Below are 21,100 nucleotides of genomic sequence, written 5' to 3' on the forward strand. Positions count from 1 at the left end.
TGCCTGTAATGAGGCAAAGAATGTTTTGCCTTAAAATAAAGTAGTAGGAAAAGAATGCTTTCGGAATATGACCCCAGGCTCGTTCTTTCAACTTTGTTGCATGTTATCTTGGCCTGGTGGTCTGTCTTGGTGCGTGATTTTTAGGATATCCACTGTGGAATATATGTAGGATATCCAGTTTCATATGTGCTATGATAAATTGGAGGACATTTATTCCATGCCCTCCCCACCCTTGCGTGGTAATCCTCCAATCATACCTAGTCATTCACCGCTAATTGTCAGTTCCACTGCTGTCTCCAAAAGCAATTGCCTTGGTTTTGCCAGCAGAGTTCTGTATCTGGCTTCATCTGCAGTATGCCTCTGTAAAACTTGTGACGTCTGTTGACTTTTCTTGCAAATACAATGCTATTTTTTCTTGTTTCTGAGGCCGTACGGGCATACTGAAATGAGTCTTACTGTGTGAAATGAATCTGTGTAAGCCGCGCAATCTTTGTTTATTTACTTTCAAGTTGACAAGTAACTTTAGGATTTTCATTGTGGTGACGGTCGGTTGATGTTGCTTACAAGTAAACCAGTTTGCAGAAATTTATTGTGAGATAAAATGACATTGTAGTATTTCTTAGTTTCTCTTCCATGAAGTGGCTGAAACGTAACATAACTTGCACAATGCCTAGCTAGTAAAAAGCAGAATAACTGGCTGTATTCTATGCTTGCATACTTGGATATGGAGGCAAAGCTTATGGAATTGGAGCCTCTTCACTTTCTTGAGGCAGTCTGGATATGCGGATCCCCTTTAAGACGAGAGTGCCGGTATAGGTGTCACCAGGCTCATGTTTTCAAAAATTTTCTGGTGCATTTAAATCCTTAAATATCTTGATACACTAAGCTTCATCATTAACAGTTAAAAGTCTGCTTCATTGGAAGTTATCCCTTTGGTTGTGCCACCACTCTTTCAGTCAACCATATTTGACTAGTCTCCTTGTCAGTTTTGTTTGCTTTTGTAGTTTCTAAAGCCTTATGCCTCATTCAAGCCTACTGCTTCTACATTTTTGGCTGGATGGATACTCCAACGTCATTCTAGCCAAGTATGCTTAATGGTTTCTGTACCATTTCTACACATTATGCATGAGTTGCCTTTGTCTGAAAATTTTCTCCTATAACTACACATTCTCAGACATCCTTAATCCAGCTGCAAACAGCAGAGCAGTGGTTTGAATGAAACATTCTCCTTACGATGTGATTTCTTGCTGTAAGCAAAGAAAATCTGCCTACAGTACCACACTGACTGGAAAGCAAAGTACCTAAGGAAAAGCTTTAGTCGTAGGTTTGCCTGTCTCGCATTGTGAGAAGTGAAAATGAACAAACAGCACCATTTGTTTCGTACTACTTTCTGATCTAGATTGTTTTTCGATGGGATGTGATCCTCACAAGTTCTGCTATGCTTGGGGTTTCGTGTCACATCCGTGGACAGTAGCATGTTTTATTGCCTATAGTTTGTGGTTGAGGCTAGGTGAGAAAGTGTGAATATTCGTGGTATCATTAATTTGTTTTGAGTTTAATACACAACTAAGGAATGACGGCAAATGGTCCTGCCTGCTTCTGGAGGACTCTCCTTTCCGAATGTTCACATTTCTATATCTTTGTGTTTCGGCCGAGGACAAATTTCAAACACTAGTGTATAGTTTCGTCGCAATCATTTTAAGAGGACAATTCAGTTTTTTTAATACATCCAGCTGAGGTGTCACATGTGCACTTTTGTTTTTCTGTAACTTTGCCTGCATTGTCATGAAAATTTATCCTCGTGTATAGCTACTGTGGCCTCACTGCTTTCTTTAAGTTGGCAAGGTCATGTACAGATGTCTCACTGTTGCTTAGAATGCTTGAGTAGTTCACTGCTAGACAGTAAAAATAACTACTTTTGCTTTGCAACTTGGCTTAAATGACTGAGCGACGGTGGCCATCTGAACACTCGAGTCAGGCACAGTCTTGTGTGCAGTGTCATGAACCTAGTAGTGGCTTTGGTTATTCCTCTTTACGTAGATCACATGTGCTGCGTGAGTCATATTGAATAAAGCTTTAATTGGTGTTTGTTTGCAAGGAACGGACTTGCTTTTAGGGACCATTCGCAGTTGCATAGCACATGACGAAGTTGTGCTATGCAACACATGACTTCTGACTGAATGCAAACTTGTGGCACGTCAATATGTGGATCCTACAAATCGCAAGAAAGGAATGGTAATGACAGGGTGACAGTGGTATAACAACGACAGCGTGACGATGGAAGCACAATGCTGGCATGATGTCGATGGATAGATGAGTAACAATGATGGAATCGTGACAACTGCATAAATGCGATGCCAAGATGAAGGTGGAATAGCAAGGACTGCACGACGACACTGCGACGTTGACAGTGTGATGGCGTGACGACAGCATAATGATGAAGGCATGCTGACAATGGATTGATGACAGAGTGACAACAATGGAACGATGACAATGGCATGCCAACAAAGGAGTGAAAGTGATGTAATGGTAACATAATTTTGAAGGCATGACGATGACAAAGTGATGGAACCATGACAATAACATGGCAGTGAAGAAATGGCGACAAAGGAATGAAGGCGAGGAAATGATGACGCAGTGATGTCGACCTTATGACAGCAGAAAGATGACGAGGGAATCGTGAAGGCATGATTATGACTGTGGTGACAGCGGCAAGAGGACAATGAAACGACTACAATGGAGAGATGGAATGACGACGATGGCATAGTGATGGTGGTTCGGCGATGACTTGGTGATGAATGTCTGTGACTGTGATGATGGCATGGCAAGGAAGAAATGACTATGGGATGGAGATGATGAAATGATGGTGTGTTTCTGTTCAAGCTTATCTCTGTGCTTGCACCTGCTGTGTCAAGCCACCTTGGTTTGTATGACAGGGGGACTGGCTAATTGTGCAAGGCAGCAGCACCCAGCAGCCAAGCCACCCAAGTGGAAAGTAGAGGCATAAAAGCTTCGCTTTAAAAGTAAAAGAAGTTCAAGAGTCCTGCTAGTTACGAGCTGGAAACTTCAGCTTTCTTTTTACAGTAACTGCCTGGCTTGGCTGTACGTTCTTCCAGGCGTGTCTTCCACCAGTCTGCTTGCCCCAGGTAATGAGAAATGAGAGCCACCACCTTTACAGTCGGCATGACGTGCATGGGAACAGGGGTAGGAAGATTGCAGGAGTTGACAGCATGAAGAAGGCTCCAAGTGATGCAAAGTGCTTTGTTGTGGTACTCTGAGCGACTGTGCGACAGTGCTGAAAATTCCATTGTGTTTTTGAGTGTGCCCACAGTATTCATCGAGACACCAGAAGGCCCATGGATAAGATGAGGGGGGTGGAGAGGGAAGCAAGATATACATGCTTGTTTTTTGCTAACGGAAAATGACAGCAAGACCAGCTCTGGTCTCGTACTGTGGCTCCACGGAAACATGGCTGTAAAACCTGAATGAGAAGTGCTGCCATATGTCTTCATGGACATGTTGGTCAGCAGAGAGAAATGAGCAGTGGCATGACTAGCCACCTCATTGTGTGAAAGTGATGGTGATTCTAGCCCGGTATCAGATTGCAGAGCTTACAGGGCTGTGTTGATAGGTATTAAATCCCCCATGTTGGCCATCATCCGGTTATCCACAGGGTTGCCTGCTTCTGCCTGTAGAACAGGCACAAATCCACAGGCATCTCGTTTTCTTCCCAGCACCAGTTATCAGTTAGTTACTTTGTGTTTTTCACTTGGGCTGGATGTGAATGATGTTGCTGTTGATTTGTGAATCTTTAGTGCTGCATCATTCTTTTTTTTTTGTTAATGCTTTGGACTGCTCTTTGTTACTCTTTGTGAATGGGTCTGCATTGAACTTAAGGGGACAGGGTAAGCAAAAAAATCTGAAAAAGATCAATTTTTAGTTTTTTTCTATGAAAATACAGTCTTTTCTGCATGATTTGATGTATTACATGCCATTCTGTGCAATTTATACCAACCTGAAAAAGCTATCTGAATGCAACGCGGTCAGCGACACACCCCCTTTACAGTTTGAACGCTTGTCTAATGGTGTTTTTCACTGGTCGATCTGGAGCAGCCGCCTGAATCCTCGAGCGAGCGCTCGGCTTTCACCAATCAGAGTCTGCCAGTGGAGCGCACGAACGCTCCGCGGGAGATCACACAGGAAGTCTGCGTGCACGTGACACAAACCGGTTCCGCAAACTATGCCCAACACAATGTTGTGTGTACTGACCGGGAACCGATTTCGCTTGAAGACTGAAATGACGCCATGTGACGCGTTCTATTTCCGCCCAAATCTGCGTCTCGGCGGCGGAGCAAGTGAGAGCGATCCGTCGCGGAGCGAGTTGATCCGAAACGCCCAGTGGAACGCGCGAACCCGCTCCAGATTGACCAGTGAAATTCGGATTCGTTGCCGCGGAGCAAAAAATCCTGCTCCGAATCGACCAGTGAAAAACGCCATAAGTATAACAGCACAGCTCCTATCATAGAATAGAAGAATGGTACCCACACTGTTACGATCGTCGCATATGTTTCATGACTCCTAAACCGTAGCTTAGAACCACAGAAGAATACCGCTAGAAAGTGACATTAATGAATGGAACATTCAGAAATTTACAATTGATCTCCAAGGCTGATTGTAGGCTCAAATATGCGCGCACACATCGCGCTGCGTGCTTTGGCCATGCTTACTTAAACCACTTCAGCACGTCTAGGGAACTGTTTACCACATAGAAGACGCACGTCATACTAAATAGACTGCAGGAGGAAAAAAACAAACGCCAGAAACTATACCGCCGAGCATGTACTTGCCATGCAACACGAAGCGCTCACCCAAGCCAGCATGCCGACTGCCCATAGATAGCGCCATTGCGTAGCAACATGGTGGCGCCCATGAAAAAACGGTGTATACGTAGCATCTGTGACGGAAACTTGGCACTTGTGTTTACCACCACAGACTGAAGCAAAGTTACATTACGCAGCATACATCTGAAACTCTGGCCATGTTATGGCCCAAGCAAACTGATAAAATGGCCACATGTTAGCGATCATGTTCCCAATGCTTAAATACCAGCAGTTAAGTAGAATATAGCAAGTCAATGCAGTCTAAGCTTTGCGTGCTCTCACAAGATGTCACTGACAACGTTGTCGCTGCTGTACACCCAGGGTTCATACCACTCTTTGAAATCCTTGAAAACTTTTGAATTTGGAAGAAGATTCAAAGGGCCTTAAAGCCCCTTGAAAATAAATGTGCTTTTTGAATTTCTTGTAAACTGCGGTTGGGGGTGACTTTTGAACATTCATGGAACTCTGCATCTGGGTTATGCTATGGACACGGGAAACTGTATTGTCGCAACGGTAGCAGGTCACCAAGCGGCACAGCAGCAGGTTGCCCTTTTAATTAAGAGCGCAACCACGACATCTTCTTCACTGCGCTTTTGCAAATGCGCTCATGCACACTCGCATTCTCCTCTTCAACGGAGTACAGGCACAGCTATATTAGATATTTTCTTTTCCAAGGGTTGCCACACGATGCAATATGGCATTTCTACAGCCATCAACGACAGGCTTGTATAAATTGCCATTGCATTGTGGAGCTAGACCAAACCAAATAAAGCATCCAAGCATTCTCATTGTTAGGGGCTTCAAAACAGCATGCTCTGTTCATGCCATACTTTTGGACAATAACCCTCCTTCAGAGTACCATTTTCATCGCACCACACAGATACACGAGGACACAATTGAACAGAAATTCGTACCACCTGTTAGCAACTTGTACGGTAGGCACAGGATAGCCTACGTTGGCACGGAAATATGGAATAATCTTCCGAAGAGGATAAAAGAGAGTCCAAGATTTTTGTATGTTCTTAAGCAAGTTATAATTCATAATGAATATATTTCTATAGTGTAATAGTAACGGATTTTGCTATTGTTGGTTTTCCTCTTGTGCTATACCAAATTTATTAATATCATGTTAGCAACAGTGTTAGCAGAATCTGTACTTACAAATCACATTAGCTGTTAACCTGAGTTGCAGTGGCGTTTTGTATTCATTTGCATGGGCCAAGAACTAGCAGTATTGCGAAGGACCCAGGTGATTTTCAGCAATGTCTGTAATCATAAATAGAAATAAACTGAAGCCAGACTGCAATTCTTGTTGTTTTGCTAGTTGGTTCACATCACAATCGTGGCTCCATTTACGGGCCCTTTTGGAGAAAATTTTCATAGAAACAAGCAGGCAAGTGCCCAAAATTATCCATTCAGTCTCCAAATTGCAGTTGTTGCCGCTTGACACACATGGCTTACCATAGTCATAAGTGTTAGTTACCATTGTTGCATCAGTTGAAGGTGGTACCATTGCCCGTCGTGACTGCCCGATTTGCATTAATAGCTTAGCTACGAGGACATCTGCCTCGACACCGTGTTTCGCAAATGGCAACTGCTCTCTGTTCTGAAGTGAGGTTTTAGCCGCTCGAAAAGGTGCTCCAAAAGTGACTTGTACCAATCGCATCACTGAAGGACATGTCACTGTTTTCCAATGAATGTGCGCAAATAAGGTTTGTTTCCCTCTTCTTAAATTTTGGCCTTTGGCATCCTGGTATTTTGAATTGATTATGTTATGTGCGAACCCTATGTACACCTGTTGATACCCTGGTATTCTGGTACCGGTTAAACATGTACAGACAAGCTAGACTGCCTTCTCATCTGCACCATCATCCTTGCCATGTGGCGAAAAACAAACCTTTGCTCAGCACCATTGCTGAGGATCGAACTCATTCTCCTGTGACAGTCTGCTGTTGGGAGCCATGCTTGTTTAACACTGCACTTTCATATTTTTTTTTCTCACATGGTTTCCATTGCAGTGAGTGCAACATCGTTTGCAGTCGTTACATAAGCAATGGCTTTAGAGTGACCCGAAAAGCACAATTTGTATAAATAGCAGCAGACAGAGAAGATGGGAATATTTGCCTTTAAAAGGGAGGCAATAGCAAACAACTAATAAGAGAGGGTACCAGCCTGGTTGAATATTTGTCGGGTAAAAGCAACGCAGGTAGTGCAGTCATATAAGTCTTGGTTTCAGCATATGACAGTGCAGTTGTACTTATCTGTGGTGCTTTCATGCTTTCTACAGAATAGCCACTTCATATGTTATAACGACATTTCGTCGATGTAGGGTTGCATCAAATAGTGTATTTGTGCACTTTTGTGCAGCTTGTATGTGACACACTATGTTGTGATCACGAGTGCAATTGGCTTGCTGAGGTCGTCTGGCTTTAGAAATGTCACTCTGCTTGTGTGGTGCTAAATAGATTGAGGCATTCCATGTGAAGCTTCTGATATCATAATCGCATCATATTTTCCTACATAAAAGTATGAGACTTCATGTTGCAACAAATTACGTGAGATAGTGCACTATTCTTGGGTTGGCAATGCAAGCAGGGAGAGAAGTTTGTCTAGCTTTCGAAGCATTACCTTCTATCTAGAAATGGAGTCTACGTTTAACTTTACCGACCTTTGATCTCTTGTCAATAGATGCATTTCACTTGGGCTCCAGCTGCAGGACTTTTTCTGTTAGCGTAACTCATCCTGCTGAAAGGTTGTGGTGCACCGGGATCGTGGCATGCTCTTTTACAGCAAAGCTGTGTGTGCCTAGGTTCTAATGAAATATGTGTCTGTAGGCAAGATCCATGTAGAATGGAAAAAAAGCATGCAGCTCTCTATGTATAAAGTGCATTACCATTTCCGCATGATGTTATCAGTCGTGGCAGTTGTTCCGAATCTCATCATCTTATCAAGCATGTTATGACACATGACCTTGATGGCCATGTATAAAACGTCGGATGGCGGCGCTCCTTCGCTCCCATTGGAGGGTTGAAAAGCATAATAAAACGCAATAGTGTGCCCACCGATCGTCGACATTAACGTCGACCTAGCGCGCCCCAGTGGCAAGTCGGTTGTATCCTTCCTGTTGGAATAGTTTGGAATTGAGTGCTATGTGGACGTCAATGTGCCAACCACGTGTCACAGGCCATGTATAGATTTAACCTTTGGCTAGAATGTGTCTAGCATAACAGTACAACTGATCATGGTGTACCACAGCGACCACAAAGCTATGGTCACTGTAGTAACAAATGAGGCAAAATTAAGACGATAATAACCACTAAGTTGCATGTACGTATCTTTATTCAATCAGTATAGCAATAACCATACACATCAACATAGTTGTCAATATAGTCATCCCAAATGCAGCTTCGCTGGTTATCCTTATTCACAGTGTGGAAAGGCATTAAATTTTTTTTGTGCTATGGATTTGCATTCTACATTCATTGTTTCCGGGTGCCTTTTTTATTTCTTGTAGGAAGTCTTTTGTGTGGCTAATCTCCCTTATTGATATGAACGATCTCTTGATGTCACTAGAATAACAATGATAGTATCTACTATGGGATCCTGATGTACACGTTTGTGCTAGCATTTCGTGAAACCGTGTGTTTTGTATGTTTGTTATGATAGGCCCTCTTTATGCCCCAGTAGTAAGACTACCCTGCGTTGTAGGAATTTCGCGTTGCATTGAATGTCCTGTTAACACCCATGGCTGGACACTACACTACCTTGAGAGCAATGCAATGCAGGCAATGCAGTCATTCAACCAGCGCAAGCAATGCATTGTAGGACCAGTGTGTTCCTTTGTAAATACAAGTAGCATGGATCAACGTGCATTTTCCTTCGTTTGAAGCTGGGGCCAAGGCACACACCTTTTAATGGATAGTCGAAGTGGAATGCAAAAAAAAAAAATATATATTCGCAGATACAAGCATGAAACCAGGGCCAGTTTCAGCCTACTTGAAATTTAGCCTTAATCATACTCGCTTGAAGTCTTCAGTTTGTTTAAATATTTTGAGTTAAGTGTTCTGCACAGACTTGTGCAAGGCTTGCATCGCAGCTGCCCTGTCGACAGCATGAGGAGTTAAATTACTTGTGTGCCTGGTGCTCTTGTCCTAAAAAGCAGCAGCACAAAGAATGCAGTATTGCACGAGCGGCAGACATTTAGAGGGGCACTACGTAGAAGCACAAAGTCTGTTTATTGCACCGGTAGGGTGTCCTTTTAATACTCAATTTGCATATATTAGGTGAAAAAAAGAAAACTAAATTTTTATGAAGAAAACGGAAACCAGTTTCCTTTTATCATATTTTACAGCCAAACTGCAGTGCCGATTACATCAACGTAATGTCTCGTACTGGATTGCGTGCCAGGTTATGTCTGCTTATTTTCGAAACACAAAACAAATTTTATTTGTTTAGAATATGTTGATCCAGTTGTGACTCCTGTCAAATTAGACGGATGTCATGAAAAGCTTTCTGCAACGCCATCTTAAGGAGGAAGCCTTAGCTCGGGGCCTCCTATCTAAATACATGGGAAAGGAGAAATCTGTTTTCTCGGCAATCACTGCATTGAATTCGATGAGGTTTGTTGCATTAAAAAAAAAAAACGAGGAAGCTGAAATCTAGTGACTGTTGATTGCAAATTTTTTATTTAGATCGTCAACTGTTTGTTAAAAATGGATGAAAATGTTAAATATTTAGAAACTGAAACCGTCAAGGGAGGTATTCCGCAAGAGTCCACCTAGTAAACATGTTTGTTTCGTCTGCTGCTGAAGCGCTGACTGGCTGTGGCGCATGTCTGCTGCAGACGCGCAGTGCAGCACACCCAATCAGAACTTCAGCAGCAGAAGAAACAGACATGTCCACTAGGTGGACTCTTGCAGCATAACTCCTCAAGTTTACAACTCTGTAACTTGGCAATGAAAAATGATATTGCAGTTCTCTAAGTTGCACCTAATAGTACATCTAAAACGGACAAAATTGATGTAATATGCATGGCTCTCATATCGACCACAAATTTGTGAGTAGAACTTTTGCGAAACCCCTGTAAGCAATGTAACAAATTCACTTAGGATGTAAATTTGCATATCAAATTTGCCCACTTTGGATGCTGTAATGGGTGCAGTTTACAGAACTGCAATATCTGTTGTAGGTGCAGAGCTACGAATTTGTAAACTTTTTTTTTGTGCTTCTATTTCTTTCAAACTTCCATATTTTTGAAAATTCTATTAAAAGAGTGCAAATTGAAGTTATGCTTGCAACAGTCACTAGAATTTAACTTTCTCTCTCAAATGCAACAAATTTCATTAAAATTGGCCGAGTAGTCATCCCAGAAAACCGTTTTTGCGTGTTGCATGCATTTGAAAAGGTGGCATTGGAGTTGGTTCCGAGCTAAAGCTTCCCCTTAAGTTTGCGTTTTCTTCCTAAGCCTCAGATTATGGCAAGACTCTCATAATTTCAGCCGCTGCATATGTGTAAGACAGCAAGATAGTTTAATTTGCAGTGTTTCTCTCTGTGTCCCCTAGAACAGAGTGTTGCTTGTGAGAGTATGCAAAGACTTAATGAACACCAAAATTAGCTTTTTCCACTATCTTAGGAATATTTTGGTGAGGGCAGCAGCGGACTCATTATATTAATAACAGATCTGTTGACCAGTTATGCAAGTCCGGTTAAATACATACACAAAAGTGGCAAGATTGTCAGTGGCAAATGCAGCTACGAAATGTACTTTTACATGGGTAATCAGTTGGGCAGAAGTACTTATAAATTTCTTTTCTCTTTTTATCAATATTTTATGTGGCAGCTCATGCCTGGCAGGCAGCCCATGATTGGCTATGGCGCGTGGCACGATCTGAACCCTCATGAAGCTCTTGGGACACCCAGGAGTAGGAGCTAGCTTGATTTTGTGACAAGATGATAAAAGTTTGCATCTTGTAGTTAGTTTGTCCTTCCTGAGGGCTGTGGCCGAATCTGAGAACCCATGTTTCCACAGCATGCAGGAGTCTTCAAATGCCTACAACATTACGAGGCAGTCTGGGACCTTTTCTCTTTTATTCATCCCACTATCATGCCATCTTATATAATCGGTGAGCAGGCGACTGTAACTTATGGAACTCTGTTGGCACTAATGCCGTGATGAGTGGCTGGTATCGGCTAATCTGGGAACATGCACGAGAAATAGAATGCAACGTTCCGAATGCCTCGTGGACATTGCTATGCAGGGTGCCTGGGGGCAGTTTCAAACCCGCTTGCTACTCGTAATGAACAATTTTTGTGGTTGGTTCAGCTCGAAGCGAGTCCAGTGGCCTTGCTACGAATGCATCTCAAGCTGTTTTAAGCCTGTCGTAAATGCATGTGCAGATGCCACAGCTGTGTGGAGCAGCATTCCATTGTACCGTGTTGAGGCCATCTGCGTCACATTTGATACGCAGGCCAGCTGTGGGGCAGGTGGCCTTTGCTGTGTGGCAGCGCTTTGCAACAAACAACTGCTGCTGCTGCGCACATGCCGCGTTGCTTTGCGAACTGTGCACGTCTGGAAGCATGGAAGCTTCCTGATAACATGCCTAGGTGACAGTAATGGCAGTGTCTGGATACTTGTGTTGCTTCAATGAATGAAGATAGAACGCTACCGAAGGGAATGAGCTTCCTTGGCCTGCTGTATCTGCACATGTGCCTTTTATTATAAGTTGTTCTTTTCAGTTATGAATTGGGAAGCTTTAGCTTGGGGCCAATTCCGATTTCCATGTTCAAAATACATGTAAAATGCAGAAATGCCTTTGTGAGACAACCATTCAACCGATTTGAATGAGACTTTTTACATTTGACAAAGAAAGTTACAATTGTACTGACTCTAGGGAGAATTTCGGTTTACTCGGATTACCCAATTTGTGGTCGTTCCAGTCGGGAGCAATTTAGACGTCATACAGAAAAAGCACTCTGGTAAGTGAACATATGTTAAAGGGGCACTAAAGGCAAATAGCAAGTCAAGCTATAGTGATAGCCTAAGGTGTAAGTACTATCACAAACACAGTTTTAGTAATCGAGAAATTGAAGTAAAGGTAGGACACGACTTGCGACTCATCCGTGACATACTAGCCCGATAACAAAGGCACTCCTCATTTTATTTCTTTCACCAGTACTCAACCTCTCGCAATGTGATTATCTTTTTATTGCATTATAAGACAGACGAAAGTGCTCTTTTTCCAGTTCTATTTGATGTTTAGAAAAATAATTGATGTTGCTCCTGACAACGACGCAGGCGGTCGAAAGGTTTCGTTTTTGCTCGACTCTGCGTTGCGCTTGGTTTTGCATTTCAGTAGTTTCGTTATCGTGTAGTGCTGCACCGGTTTTGTAGGCTCGCGAAACTACTAGAAACTGCAAGTAGCAGAGATTTTACTTGTCCATGTTATGTCGCAAGATGCCTGAACAGTCCCTGCCACTTTACAAAGAGCGGTTGCATTTTGCGAAAAAAAAAAACAAAAAAAACCAGCACCGACCGTTTTGCTCACAAACAGCTGTAAAGGGTTGGGATGGTGTATGTAATCTCACCACTCCCACGCTCGGGGGCAAGTGGTTTGAAGTGCGCTAAAGGTATGTGGGCCCTTCAGATGCAATTTTCTTTACAACAAAGTCTTTTCTTGGCACAAAACAGGCCTTGCGAGGTTTCTGAAATGGTATGTTAACAGTCCACATTGACTCAATATTTGCCTTCAGTGTCCCTTGAAGGAATTTAGTTAAGAAAATTTACTTATTCCTGAGACTCTCAACAATACATTAGCACTGTGTGATGGTGCTCGAAGCACTCGGCAGGGTGGAGACCAGGATCTGCACTGTGGACAAATTCAATTTGTTTTTCAGTCATAATATGGTTAATGTGTAGTTCCTGTATGTTGTTTTTGTTATTCGGGGGAACTTGGCGAATTCAGTGATGCATTTCTGACATTTTTTTGAAAAGGTGGATGTAAGGCGGATATTCACCATTTTCTGCCAAACGTGAATAGAAGTGCAAAAAATGCAATAACAGTATTTTATGTTCAACGGGTGCATGAATGAATAGTGCTGATGATTCTCAGAATTTCCCCTGGTATTCTGGGAACCACAAGCAGAGTGCCTTGGCCATGGTGTCTACGATTAGGGAAGACCTGAAATCTTTAGGGAATCTTGTAGTTGTGGGAAACAGAATGCAGGAGCTGGAAATTTTTGCCTTGTTTCTTTGAAATGGGGAAATTGGTGCCTATATATAGACTGTCTTATTGAGGGCGCCACCATTTTGCGATCACAGCGCCGTCTATCATGCAGTACTATGCTGGTACGTGGGATCGCGATGGCGGGTGCACGGCGAACATGCTGTTGATGACGAGTATCAAGTTGTTTGGATTGGGAAACTTCTTAGCATGTTGTCACTAAGCTTTTTGCTTCGACATAGCCGCAATATCGAACGGCGGGGGGCCCAGAGGCGCTCCTGCAGCTCTGCCCATGATCGAAATAGGAGGCGAGTCGAGTCTGAACATTGTCGATATGTAATGTATACATGTAACGTATGATTGAATGTTTAGCTTTGAACTCTTATATATTTGAAGTACCTTACAGGCTCGTTGGGCATAGTGTAAGGGGGGGAGGGGCGAAAAATCCCGACATTGCATACGCAACCAGAAAAAAAAGTACAGTACATGGTAAATCAAATTTGTGCAAATAATAGTAGTAAAAAAGAGGGGACTAAGCAATGTGGAAATAACAAGAAATATGGTACGTAGTTTAAAAGCACATGGTTACATAAAAAGCGCATGGCGCATGAATTAGTGCATAATTAATCAAGCTTGTTATAGCAAATGTAAAAAAGAAAAGAAAAGGGGGAAACGACATGCTTTACTTAAAAATATGAACTGAAACATGAATATGAAACATGCTAAACCACTGCTTCAGTGAAATGTGTAATAAGTTAATGATGGAATGTATCGGGAATATACCTGTTAAGGTATCACTCAGGTGACAACAATCGGACGTGTCTCCATGTGCCATGCGGTGTGCTGCACTAGCGAACATCCTCATCCAGGCAACTGCGAAGCTCCGAGGAAACTCGTTTTGCTAGGTTTCGTACTCCTAAAATTTTTGCGGTATGATTTTCTAAACATTGTTTATCTGGTACCCGGGCATCAAGCTTTACAAAATAAAGAACTCGATTGAATGGGCTGTTAAGAGGGATAAAATGAGCTTACGATAGTATATGGCTGCGGATATGCCGCACCCAATCAGTCGCATGTGACGTGTTGAAAAATTATGCGCACTCTTAGGTCTGAAATGGCGCCTGTGCGTGCAAGAGCACCTCACCTGCTTGAGAGAGCTGAAAACGAACTATTTTTTGCAACAGCAACTTTATTTTCTGCAGTAATTGAGACTGCGATGAGTGGCTTTGACAGCCTGCCGGCGAAATTCGGTAGCACGGGAGAGCCCATGTGAAATGGGGCCGGCCGACAAACGGTAGGCATGGCTTTGGGTACAGGGTGGAAAAGAACACACTTTCATTTTTTAGTCGGCACGTACTGTTTCCATAATACATCCTTGGTCAGCTTCCACCGGAACGTTAGTTTCCAAGCATGATCTTGAAACGCATTCGGACCGAAAGTTTAATATGCTTGCACGAAGAAATAGTTAACTTCGTCCATTTGCAATAGTTGACTGACTCGAATACGCACCTTTCTTTCATATCCCAGTTTGATCGTGGCTGTTGAATTCCGATTGTTGACGGGCTCTAAATGGGAACTAAACCTTCCGAAAATACACGCAATGGTATCAAGTCCTTTTTGTTAATGCTGGCAATACAAAGTGGACGCTTCTCTGCTATTGCAGCCGTGGTTTCCACGAAGTCGCCGCGGCTGAAGGTGCACTTCATGCTTGCTTCCGAAAGTTATTTTTGCAGCCAAATACAGCAGAGTGGTATCCCGTCGACCTTGAGTCATCTGACACTGCAGAAATCCCAGACAGAACACGTTAGAATCCACACTAATTCGCAATTAAACCACTACCTTTCCAAGCTGCTGCTGGGAGAAAATGGAATCTGCACATACCTGTGCGAGGAGGAGAGCGGCGCAGCGTGCTGGTTTGAGGCTACGTTCCTCTTTGCCGATAAAACGGTCTCTGCAGGGGGTAATGGCGAAGCTAATGGTGAAGAAAGGAGGGAAGTTTAACAGAACCTTTAAATTGAACTAAACGTTTTACAAAGTGGAAACTTCACAAGTGAATCGAGAGTACTACCATAGTACTACAAGAAGCATGGATCACCAGAAGGCTTCCTAATAGAATTCAATGAATAAACCAAACCCTCACCATATGATATCAGCTTGATGGTACATAAACATCAAGGTCACAAAAGCATTAATCAGCAGCATCACCCCGAGACAAATACTAAGCTCACAGCAGGTTTGAGTAGTCCAAAAATGGGACAAGAAAAATGAACTCTACGCTATTTTAGCTTTTTCTTTTTCGAGTGTTTGCTTGGTGGTGCTGATTATTAGAAAACAAATTGACAAATATTCGGTGTTTTGAATACCAATAATTCAATTTTGCAATGAACAGGGATATGTTCAATTCATTGTTCAATATTGAGAATCTTTGCACACCTATACTTTTCTGTTACCCCTCAAGGCACTGTACTTTAGTGCCATGTTAGCTTTAACACTTCAGCGTGTGTGACCATTACACTGGTTTGTACTGTTGCATAAACTCTGTGACGACAATGCCCGGAAATTTTCTGGAAATCCAAAAAACTTTTGATGTACCTCAAACATGCCATTTCGTCATCATAAGCTGACTGGTGCACTTTTTTTTTGTTGCTGTTTTACAGATTCGATGGGAGAAGAATATAACGCTAGGAGAGCCTCCTGGGTTTTTGCATTCCTGGTGGTGGTAAGTACCTGCTACTTGCTTTGCTTTTAAGGCCCCGTCGATGGAATGGTCATAAGAGAGTTTTAGGTTGTCATAATTGTATTAGTTTTTTCGGAATACCAGTTTACTGGAGAGATGTATTGCAGCGACAATGCTGGTAGCAATATCTGATGACGCAGAGTAACCATAGAGCATGCATAGCTAATACTGAAGTGACTTGCATGTTCTGCTTGACTGCCGGTGTAAACCGTTAGTAGTGAAATAAGTCCCTTGCAGTACTTTTATGATTTTCCTCTAAAATAACACTGACGTGACAGCTTTTTCAAATGCGCTGTTGTTAGACAAATCTTCACAAAAGGTCACGTCGCTACCAGCTTTGCTTCTACTGTCAACGGCTTCAGTAACCCAGTAATCTATATACGGCAAGAAGATTGTGGACAAGCTAAATCTCTCAAGTTGTTGCTTGTCCGTAAATGTATTAGTGTTTTCTGAATGCCAGGTTACCGGAGAAGTGTACTGCAGCAATAACACTAGTGCTGACATATTGTGGTCGCTACCACGGGTAATAAATAGTTGATATTGCGGTGACCTACCACATCTTACATATTACTGCTGGTGTAAAGTGCTGGTAGTGATATAATTGTTAATGGGAAGTCCTTTTATGATTTTCTTGCAACAAAAACGCCCATGCAACACAAAAATGTTTCAAACGCATTAGTAGTTTGACAAAACATCGCAACACATTTACTAGGGATGTAAAGACAGGGAAGAAACCCAAGAAGATTGGGGGATAAAACTTTTATTTTTGTTTTAACTGTGTAAGCATTTCTACGCATACCCAATGAGAAATTTGCCCGTCATGTAAGACAATGAATGTCTCATACCTCCTTAAGCAGTAGCTCATAGCCACGTAAGGCACAGGCTACAAGCTTTCAGCAAAGTGAAGTGAACAGTGCATACATTCATTGAAATCTCCCAAACAATACAGAACAGCATACGTTTCAATAAAGAACAAGCTCAAAACAAACATCCGAACCATCAGTAAAGCATAGCATACCCCCTCAGCAAATGTAGGGGTGATTTTCCAACACCTTCGCTCAATCAACCTTAATTAACACCTAAGGATGAAGGTTTGAGGGCCTTATTTGCTCTATATTAACTGTGGCTAACTAACTTTGCTTTAATTAACACCAATGGCTGTGGATTTGAGGGCCGTAATGAATTATATCTTAATTAAACCTGTCTTTGCTATTGAACATAAGCGAAGAACCGATGAAGGTTGATAAGGGCTTATACTGGCTGGATAAGTTCTATAACATTGATAATAACACCTAGCTGCATGGAGATTAGCAAGTGGCACAATGCTTATGCATACAACTACCAGAGGAGTTCCTGCGTGAATTTTTTTCAGCACAGAAAAATGAAAAAAAATAAACATCAAAATTTCCTCATACAGCAAAGCTGCCATTATCTGTACCATACATTTCTAGTGACAACCGGAAAATAGCAGCACATTCTTCATTATATGCTTTCAGCTTGTTTTTGAAAACATAGCAGAGCTTTCAAATGTAGCAGAATACAGAGTGCCGTCTGGTTGTGAGTTCTGGACGGGTGTCTGAGACTTCGCGAAGCACTTGGAACCATCAACCTGGTGGCAAGGCATTGCACTATCAGCTGCCTACAGTTTCTAGGCTGCTGCAGATGCCTTTGCCATCTGCCGTTTGTGAACAAAACCGGTCTTTGTGTAAGAATGTTCATAATTAAGCTTCGCAACAAACTCGCGAGTGAATGTGTTCAAAAACTCATCTAATGCAATAAAATTTGAATGTGGAAGCATACATGACTGATTCTAATGACAGCGGGTCCAGTAACAGATACTCTTACACTGGCTGACATTTTCTCAGTTATCATATTAGCAATGTTCATAAGATGAGAACAAGGCATTAATACCATTGCTTTCAAGTTCTCTGCCTAATTATTACATGTATTTAGGGGTAATTATGTTCGTTGCTGGAATAATAAAATGCTTTTTTACTGCAGGTTCAATTTTTCTCGATGTTTCCGAAAATTCCTTGAAAAAGAAATGTTTCCTTACCTCCCGTACAAAACTTCTCGAAAATTTGCATCCCTAGTCTCTACCAGCTTTGCTTCATTAGAGTTACTGTATATGAGCACTTGCTGCTTGCACCTCCATTTGTCAAATGTAGTCATGTGAGTTCAAAAGCAACCATGCAATGCGGAAAAGCCCACACTATGGCACATATAAACAAAGTTGGCGATGGCAGCGCCATCACGTCACCACAGTGTCATTTTCTTTGATGACCAATGTCCAGATCGACTGCTTCTGAAATTAGCTTGTTTCTCTTTTTTCTAGTGGAGCATTCACACGATAAACACTTCCTTTTGTGTTTCACATGGTCAGGGTTGCTAGTTAGCATGTGTTTTGACAGATGGTGGCCCCAGGCTGTGTGCAGTGAACAATCCAGTGTTAGGCAACGTATCGGTGTATGCAAGAGGACATTTCTATTCCTTAGGAAGAAATTGAGCTACCCTAGCTCACGAGGTTACTGGTTTGGGTAGTCTGTCGTTCCCCTGTCCTCGTTCCAAGTGGTGCACAAATAACATTGACCATAGCTCATTTGTGCAAGTTTGTAATATTGTGTTCCACGATTGTCCCAGATAAAGCGGGTAGACCTAGGGGGTAGTGCTGGTCGACCATGATCATTCATGCCGCAATGAGCTTGGTTAAGATGACTGATCCTTGCGCAGCTCTCTGCTCCAGTTCGGAGCACATACAGTAACTCCATGCTGCGCCTCCCATGGCTCCACTGACTCGGTGAAAAGCACCGTGCAGGCTGCTCACGTATGCGCTTCTGCCCATCTGGCAAAATGCCTTGCTCACCCACGTTTACTGAAGTACCAGACGCACTAAAACTCTAGCGCTAGTGTGGGAACATGGATGAATGCCGTTGAGTGCTAGAGGGCGTGAGTGTGAATGTCAGTGCCTGAGTTCAAGTGGGAACGCTGATAAATGCCGTTGAGTGCAAGCGGGCTTGAGTGAATGTGAGTGCTAGTGTGTTAACGCGAATAAAAACAGTTGAGGACGAGTGGGCATGAGAGAACATGAGTGCTAGTGTGTGAACGCGAATGAAGATGACTGAGAGCGAGCGGGCGTGAGTGCTAGAGTGAATGTGGATGAAGACAGCTGAAGGCGAGGAGGCATGAAGGAACGTGAGTACTAGTATGCAGACGCCAAAGATCGTTAAGTGCGAGTGAATCTTAGTGCTAGTTTGTGAAAGCGAATAGCGTTGAGAGCGAGTGGGTGTGAATGTTAGCATGAACGCGTATGAATACCGTTGAGTGCGAGAAGGCATGAGTGAGGATGTCAGTGCCTGTGTTGGATTGTGAATGTGAGTGCTAATATCTGAACGCGAATGAAGACAGTTGAGGGCGAGTGAACGTGAGTGCTAGAGCGTGGACGCGGATGAATAACCGTTATATGCAAGTGGCCATCAGAGAATGCGAGTGCTGGAGTGTTAACGCGGAAGACCATTGAGTGCGAGTGGGCGTGAGTGAACGTGAGTGCTAGTTGAACGCGGATGAATACCATTGAGTGCAAGTAGGCATGAGTGAATGGTAAAGCGAGTGGGAATAAGTGGCCAGGAGTGCAAGCTTGTGAACGAAAATTGAGACCATTAAGTGCGAAGGGGCTTTAGTTCTAGAGTGTGAACGCGGATTGATTACAAGTGGGCATGAGTGAAAGTTCAACATACATGAATAACATTGAGTGCAAGTAGGCGTCAGTTCAATTGTGAACGCAGATGAATACCGTTGAGTGCATGTGGGTGTGAGCGAACGTGTCCATGTGGACGCGGCTGAAGACCGTTCAGTACGAGCGGGCCTCAGTGAACGTGAGTGCCAGAGTGTGACCGCGGATGAAGACCATTGAATGCAAGTGGGCGTGAGTGAATACGAGTGCTAGTTGAACGGGAACGAATACCGTTGACTGCAAGTGGGCATCAGAGAACGTGAGTGCTAGAGTGTGAACGCGGATGAATACCGTTGAGTGCGAGCGGGCGTGAGTGAACGTGAGTGCTACTTGAACGCGAATGAAAACCGTTGAGTGCAAGTGGTCGTCGGGAACGTGAGTGCTAGAGTGTGAACGCGGATAAATACCGTTGAGTGCGAGCGGGCGTGAGTGAACGTGAGTGCTAGTTGAACGCGAATGAAAACCGTTGAGTGCAAGTGGTCGTCAGGAACGTGAGTGCTAGAGTGTGAACGCGGATAAATACCGTTGAGTGCGAGCGGGCGTGAGTGAACGTGAGTGCTAGTTGAATGCGAATACCGTTGAGTGCAAGCGGGCATGAGTAACGTGCTAGAGTAAACGTGGATGAATACCGTTGAAAGCAAGTGGGCGTGAGTGAACGCGACCGGTAGAGTAAACACCGATGAAGACCGTTACGTGCTAGTGGGCGTGAGTGAACGAGAGTGCTAGTTGAACGCGAACGAAAACCGTTGAGTGCAAGTGGTCGTCAGGAACGTGAGTGCTAGAGTGTGAACGCGGATAAATACCGTTGAGTGCGAGCGGGCGTGAGTGAACGTGAGTGCTAGTTGAATGCGAATACCGTTGAGTGCAAGCGGGCATGGGTAACGTGCTAGAGTAAACGTGGATGAATACCGTTGAAAGCAAGTGGGCGTGAGTGAACGCGACCGGTAGAGTGTAAACACCGATGAAGACCGTTACGTGCTAGTGGGCGTGAGTGAACGAGAGTGCTAGTTGAACGCGAATGAAAACCGTTGAGTGCAAGTGGCCGTCAGGAACGTGAGTGCTAGAGTGTGAACGCGGATAAATACCGTTGAGTGCGAGCGGGCGTGAGTGAACGTGAGTGCTAGTTGAACGCGAGTGCTAGTTGAACGCGAATGAAAACCGTTGAGTGCAAGTGGCCGTCAGGAACGTGAGTGCTAGAGTGTGAACGCGGATAAATACCGTTGAGTGCGAGCGGGCGTGAGTGAACGTGAGTGCTAGTTGAACGCGAATGAAAACCGTTGAGTGCAAGTGGCCGTCAGGAACGTGAGTGCTAGAGTGAACGCGGATAAATACCGTTGAGTGCGAGCGGGCGTGAGTGAACGTGAGTGCTAGTTGAACGCGAATGAAAACCGTTGAGTGCAAGTGGCCGTCAGGAACGTGAGTGCTAGAGTGTGAACGCGGATAAATACCGTTGAAAGCAAGTGGGCGTGAGTGAACGCGACCGGTAGAGTGTAAACACCGATGAAGACCGTTACGTGCTAGTGGGCGTGAGTGA

The 21,100-nt window shown here is 43.5% G+C and overlaps 1 protein-coding gene across 16 annotated transcripts in view; it reads left to right on the forward strand.

Moving 5' to 3' along the window:
• Ssdp (Sequence-specific single-stranded DNA-binding protein) overlaps window positions 1-21,100 on the forward strand; it is a 102,477-nt gene that overhangs the window by 9,523 nt on the left and 71,854 nt on the right. For all 16 annotated transcript variants that reach the window (XM_065440786.2, XM_065440780.1, XM_065440777.1 and 13 more), the window contains exon 3: window positions 15,757-15,818. In XM_065440786.2, the coding sequence (XP_065296858.1) occupies window positions 15,757-15,818 (62 nt within the window). The remainder of the gene's footprint in view (window positions 1-15,756; window positions 15,819-21,100) is intronic.

The sequence above is a fragment of the Dermacentor albipictus genome, chromosome 9, assembly GCF_038994185.2.
Source record: "Dermacentor albipictus isolate Rhodes 1998 colony chromosome 9, USDA_Dalb.pri_finalv2, whole genome shotgun sequence".
Classification (NCBI taxonomy): Eukaryota; Metazoa; Arthropoda; class Arachnida; order Ixodida; family Ixodidae; genus Dermacentor; species Dermacentor albipictus.